Raw genomic sequence first — 7177 nt, forward strand, 5'->3', positions numbered from 1 at the left:
GTCTAGCATCTATAGGCTAAGGCTATGTGTTATTTATATTCATATTCTTATGTTTACATGTTATATTAATTATGACATTTCGTGGCTGCGAGAACTCAGAGTTACTCCTCACTGACTGTGGCTTTCGTATTTGTATAAAATGCGATTGACAGGTAGGTGATGTATATATAGGGTTCATGGACGAGCTAGCGAGCAAAGTAACCTTGGGACCTAGATTGACTTTATTTTATTGTGACCCTTAAACACTTTTTATGTTATATACCTTTTAGGGACATACTAGTTGTTGCACGGCGCGCGTTGCGCGCCGTACCCCAAGTTAGTGTTACTCGCTTACTATACCTAGTATACTAATATACGATTGTTTCCCATGTTGCGCAATTATAATGGTAAACCACTTAATTAAGTGCAAAATAGAGAGAAAAACTGGCGTAGACGCACACTTCATAGCACAATATTTTAGAAGCACATAACAAAGATTACCATGAAACAGGCTCTTAGCACACTCGGACATACTACGCCTTTATGTGGTTACACAGAACCACGTTTTTTGTACAGACTCGACGTAGACGCTTAGCATAGAGGAACACACAACGATCACGCGTGTTTACACATACATGCGACTTTCCAAAAGAAACCATCTTGAGTGGTGAGTAGACACACATACATAGTTGGAGACATTACAATATATAAACAATTAAACTAACTATATATGTACCTCACACATATCCATACACAAATCTCACTCAATTATTTCTTACCAAAAAATTCCACACATTTTCTGCTGAAATAAGTCAAAACTCTGTGTTCTGACCCATGTTTTTCATTTTCCCATAATTCTATGATCAACCCACTGTTCTTTTACTTTTCTCTTTGCTTAAAATGGAGATTTTTTTTTGCAGGTTGAACATTTTTTACAAGAAGAATTTTAGACGAGAGGCAACTCAATTCCAATTTCAAGTCATGCAGATCACCCATCATTAATATACAAGTATTTGCCTGATAAGAATATTGTTATACAAATAATCAATGCATAACAATCAATAATATTAGAAAGGTGGGGGAAAGTAGCAAATTGCTCCAAATGATTGGGGTTATACACAGGAAAGAACAACAAAATAGGAAAGAATAACAAAAAGTGGAAATATTAACAGGCCTGTAACTGGCAATCTTTTTACCACTGTCAAAAAAAAAAAAAAAAATTGGAAATATTGGAAATACATGGTCAGAAGAGGTTAAAAACTAAGATCTATATTTACAGAAACTGGAAACAAACGATGCCAAGATTCCCTGAGTTGGTAGGACAAAGATTATTGCCAGAGAGAAATGATGCCAAGTTCTGGTTTTCCACAGTGTACTTGTTGTACTCTCTCAGTAAGATGGAAGCAGAGAAAAATGATTGTTTCATAGCTATGTTAATTACACACGCAAATCAAGCAATAGCTAGCCCTATGCATCAAATCTGATCCTAACAAAATGCAGTTATGAGTCATACTTTTCACATATAACACAGAATATACAAATGCAATATTTTAGGTGCCCTGCTATTTAAAATTGATGATTTCCTATAAAAAAAGCATAATTAACCAAGCCTTATCCCATTCAAACAATATAATGAATTACCGTAACTGGAGATGTAAAGCTATGTTAATTATTACGATATACAATTTTTGAGTGTGCAGTGTGTTATTTAGGCATGCTTGAATCATTTTTCATTCAGTTTAGAGGCTGTAAATTCAGCTAGAAAGGGAACGGAAAATGTTTAGGGCAAGTATATAGCATTGGCCCATAGCCGTGAGATCAGAAGACATATTTAACATAGATGCATATGTTTAGATAGATAGCTATGCATGGCATAGAAGAAAGTTTGTTGTTTGCAACGATGTTTAAGGCACGAAAGCCAATAATAATACAACTACTAAAAACCGAAAATACATCTAAAGGTCGACCTGCACCCGGACTTGGCAGCTGGAAGTGGTCTTTATACCTGGCAAAAGGTGCACCATACGCAAAAATATCCCAAAATTTTGCCGACCTTTTCTATCCTGCATCACCTTAGTCTAGAGATAGCTGCTTAAGCACCCACTTAAGCACTCGGCTACGAGAGAGAGATGTGGCTGGGCCTACCTGAATGTATAAGCTGTTGTGACGAATTTTGGTCTCGATTATGTTGAGGTACTCTGCTTTTTCCTGTTTAAAATGCATACAAGCCATGTTAGTTTTGTAGGGTACGCTTTTATCCGAGTGCGAGGTTGTAGCAGGTGGTATAGCTAATAAGCAACTATTGGTGGGTCCAAAGTTTTTTAATTTTAGACCGTGTTAAACCACATCACTTTCAATAGCCTAAACTGTTAAATGTAAATTATATTGCTTTGAACCTTTTCTTGGTGAATACCTCTGTAGGCAGCGAGTACAAAGCACTGGCCTTGGTTTCTAGTAGCTTCTCGGCATCCTCAGTGAATGCAGTGAAAGCATATGATCCGGTTGCATCAATTGCTTCAAATGTGACGTTCATTCTAACATTTCACATCTTGGGTTAGCGGCTGCATATAAGTTTGATATGTGTGTAAAGCATAGTGCAAAGATGCAATCGGTTATTTTGTTACCTTGGGGAGGATATTGCACCCTCTCGCCCACATGCCTGGCAAGTGTATGTAGCATCAACGTCCTTATCACTGCGTGTGCCACAGTTGTTACAGCCCAGGTAGAAGCGCACATCTTTCTTGTCAAATTCCGGAATCTTGACATGCAACCAATGCCTTTCTTCTTGCAAGGTGGTCACCACCTGAAAATTGAGTGTCATATAAAAAAAGAGAAACGTTTATTGATAGCCAGAAATACAGTTGAAAGTTTGTTGCTGACAAACTCCGTAAACAGCTACTTACTCAAGCTATTATTTGTTTCAAATTAGGTATTTACCTTTTTCTCTCGAAGTGTTTTTATTGTAATTGTCCTCCGCTGAATTTTACTCAAGCTATTATTTGTTTCAAATTAGGTATTTACCTTTTTCTCTCGAAGTGTTTTTATTGTAATTGTCCTCCGCTGAATTTCTGGTAGGCGGACCTCCAATACCTGTTGAGCCTTAGCTGCAACCATGCCTTCGTTTGCCTTTTTCCTGTTTGCAAAGTCGCCGACACAAATTATGTAGCGCTTCCAGGCCTAAACCTTTCTTAAAAGCTAAATAGGATACCATTACTTACCAAGCACGGATTGCATCAGCTTTTTCCCCAGCCGGGTCAAACTTGAAAAATGTTGCATTAGTTGTGGCCAGTGAGAAGCCTATTAAAAATGGCAAACAGAACAGAATTATTATTGCATTCCTTGTGATTTTTTTTTTAATGGTAAATGTTAGAAGGTATAATGTCCGGCACCTTTGTGATAACAAGTTCTCAGGGACGTAAACCCAACAACCGGAAAAGATTCAGCCATGTTGTGCACAGTTGCACCCTCTTTTACTGCCAGATCTGCCCAGACTGTGACTGTCATTGGTTGCGTTGTGCTATAGTGATTGTTGAAAGTAGACATGGGACATATATTCAGTACAAGTGTTGTGAAAAAAAGTTGTATACGAAGGCTACCAACAAAAACTTTGCCTTACCTGTGATCGGCGATCACAATTTCACGGACCTCCAATTCCTGACCTGTCTGCCTTTTTATGGTCCTCAGGGGTTCCACATAGATCACAATCCCTAGAACGTCTGCAATTAAATGCAGAATATTTTTTAATCGTAAAATTAGGGACATTTAGCAATGCATAGTGCATAAAAATTTCTTCTTAAAAGATGAGACAGGAAAGACCGTGTCAGCGTGTATTACCATAGCGATCATCAATTGTCATTGTCCGGGGGATGGAAGCCAGCACTATGTAATCTGGACCAGTAGGAGGTTGTGAACCTGGTAGAGGCTGAATAATTGTGCTATTGTTGAAGCTAAGCTGATACGGATGGTCTTCAGGATTTGTTCGGTATTTTTCAGGAACAGGCTTCAGTTTAGCATTGGAAATTTCATACTCCATTTTGTCTTGTATAACATCCTCATATGCCTCTATTTCTTCATTATAGAGGGTTGTTTTGATTCGACCGCCCTGCAGTTATTTCACCATAATAAATGTAGAGTCAAACGCATTGTCATTATATCGTGGCTGTCTGAATATATGTTTACATATGCTGACTTTGTTTGTGGTATCTTTGAGGTACCAACTTCTACTTGTCTACTTGTTTGGCTACACCTTGCGGCTATTCTAAAACTCCACAAATTAAATGGACATATTTTTACTTGAACAAAAGCAGAAATCTTCTAAGCGATTCATGAACCAGGAAAAAAAAGAGCCACACGGTTTTCCCTATAACCATTCATTTTACTCAGTTACCTTCTTGCAGCTCGCCTTAGCCTTATATCAAATTCTAATGCTATTGTAGGAATGCCAAAGACAAGAAAGTTTTCCATGAACCCTGAACAATGGGCTGTTTAAAACTGTGAGCGTAGCTACGTTTTTTAGAGAATTGCTAAATATCGTGTAATAATTTTGAGGTAAGCAAGCCTATCTTAACTTCATGGCTTTCATAGTATCAATTCACATATTCCTAATCTAGCTTACCTACAACACTGAACACATGAACTTGGAAATATTTCACACTTACCTCTTCATCTTCAAAGGTGATCCTCTGAAATGTTAAGTCTTTGTTGTTTGGGGAAGTCTGGCTGTTATTCTTGACTATGACCTTGAGCTTAATAGAGTACGGCCCCGTCTTATCAGTGAGGTCTTTCACAAGTTTTTTTTCAGGCTTCATGTTAAGCTGACAAAGGAAGCCATGTAACAAACATGCCAACTTGTAAGCTAAATTCCAATACCTAAAACGCTTAATAGCAAAATAACTATGTTGAAAGCACAATGGTTACCAGGCAACTAATATGAAGTACATAATTAAGCCAACAACAAGCAAGCCATTTTCATCACGTCATAAAAATTAGGTACGAGGACTAAGCAATGAAGGAAATGAATACTGCAAGCTATTCTAGTCAATAATTACAAAGAAATTCACTCACTACTGCAACAAAGAAAAAAACTGCATAAACATGAGTAACTTGCAAATTTGTTTCAAACAATGAGTAGCTTGCAAATTTGTTTTAAAAAAAACCTGCACACCGCAAGTTATTCTAAGGCTCTTTGTTTTTTCACTTCAAACTTTATGTAATGTAACCAATTGCAGCTTCCCACATGTGCATATTTAACATAGTTCTAAACTCTCTCACTTATATGGAGTGCTACCTTAATCCATGGATAAATTAGGCACAATACTCATATGTTTATCTCTTAAATGCAGTTTCCATTGGAACAGTTCGCACCAATAAACGTACTCTAAAACACAAATTTTGAGGGTTGGGGAGAAAAATTTGATTGCACAGTAAAACACTAAATGGCAAAATCTAATTGTGTAATATATGTAAAGAAAATAATGAGGGATACTTGAAAAAAATTAATCAATCACATGGATTGAAGTGGACAATGAATTTAAGCAAAACTATGATACACAGAAGAAAAAGAAGAAGATATTAAAAAGTATGAAGTGGACATACCTTCTATTTTTTCTGGAATTGAGGACTAAGTTTGATGCAAGAATATGTGTTTGAAGTTGAAGTATGAATATCCTTATATATAAAGAGCCTGAGGTTGCTTGGCATGGACTTTTCTTGTCGTACAAAAGGAATACTGAAATGTCTATTCCAATCTCAGCATAAGTATAGGCCTTACAGGTTACCATTGCTTCTATGATATTGTGTATAGTCAATCTTAAGTCTAAAATATCACATGTATAGTCAGTTCATAGGCAGCACAGTCACAAGTCACAATCATAGTCATAATAGCAACACAGTCACAAGTCAAAATCATAATCATAATACTATATTCTTAGATGGCAGTGCATATTGGTGGTTATCTGTGGGGTATTATCTACCTATAAATCTCAGTTTAGTTTAGTTTAAATGATTTAGTAACGACAACGGAACTATAATAACCCGAAAAGTGAAGCCGCGAAGGCGTTTTCTGTTATAGGGCAACAATATGAACGAATCAGGCAACCCAAATATTGGGCAGAAGATGAAAATTTTAATTAGATCTTGGATGTGCAGTAACACAAAATGACTTCAATAAACGATAAGGGTGATTGTAAGTGCACCTTTGTTCTATGTTGTAAGTTCGAAAGTAATATCTTTTTAAATGTAAATTAGAAGCTTCATCCTAGATATATGTTTTTGCTAATTTAAATGCTGAATTTGGGGAAACTCAAATAAATGACATAACTACCTATTTCGTAAAGAAAACAAGTCAGTACTGGCTCACAAAGCAAGAATTGCATTAGCGTCAAATATGCATACAGTTGTTGGGCCAACTAAGTGTTATAAATACAGAGGATGAATACTCTGTTTGAGCATTCAACATTGTTGCTGGCCGACGCCTTTTCAATAAAAAAGTTATTCGGGCTCTAGAAATTAAATAGCTTTGATTTCAGTGAATCTTATCAGCAAAAAAATGCATGCAGAAATTTCTAAAGCAACCAAGGACAGTCCCCATGAAACCGTATGAAGCCTTGTCCGGTTTGCTTTATAGTCTACACGGCTCACTGATTGTGTTATTCATGCACCCAAAATAAAGTGGTTATGGCTAAGGCCAATTCTGCCTTAAACTGCATGCAGAAATCTCCAAAGTAACCAAGGGCAACTCCGATGATATAATACGGAGTTTTGCCCGGGTGTGCTTTGTAGCCTACATGGCTCACTAATTACGAACTGCAAAAACCCTGAATCTGAAAAGAAAAATTTATAATACAACTTCGTGGAGGCTACATCTCTGCCCCAATCAGTCTTCTTCCCACGATTTGCCTGCACATGCAAAAACCACACACAAGAACTGTAATTCTAAGCAACATCAATGTTAGGTTATTGTATTCCTAAATACCCTAGGAGCATTGGAACACAGAACTACTATTCAGTTAGATTCATAGCATAGTCCTAATATCAGGTTTCAAGCATCATATTTATAGCCCTGATGCAGTTTAGGCTACATGTAGCAGTTCCGTAGACAAGGCGCAAATGCTACCTTCAACCAATTGCTAAATTAGTATCACATTGTAAAGGGTGGTTGTCAAATTCCAACATAAAGATAAGCAATGTGTACCTAGCA

The 7177-nt window shown here is 36.9% G+C and overlaps 1 protein-coding gene across 1 annotated transcript; it reads right to left on the reverse strand.

Annotated features, from left to right (window-relative positions):
- Nucleotides 1-1896: 1896 nt before the first annotated feature.
- LOC141620906 (uncharacterized) lies at nt 1897-3093 on the reverse strand. Its single transcript, XM_074437655.1, has 4 exons — nt 3001-3093; nt 2604-2782; nt 2393-2513; nt 1897-2187 (listed from the first exon to the last, which is right to left on the reverse strand). The coding sequence occupies exons 1-4, from the start codon at nt 3091-3093 to the stop codon at nt 2053-2055; spliced, it is 528 nt and encodes a 175-aa protein (XP_074293756.1). The 3' UTR covers nt 1897-2052.
- Between the last annotated feature and the right edge of the window lie 4084 nt (nt 3094-7177).

The sequence above is a fragment of the Silene latifolia genome, chromosome X (assembly GCF_048544455.1).
Source record: "Silene latifolia isolate original U9 population chromosome X, ASM4854445v1, whole genome shotgun sequence".
Classification (NCBI taxonomy): Eukaryota; Viridiplantae; Streptophyta; class Magnoliopsida; order Caryophyllales; family Caryophyllaceae; genus Silene; species Silene latifolia.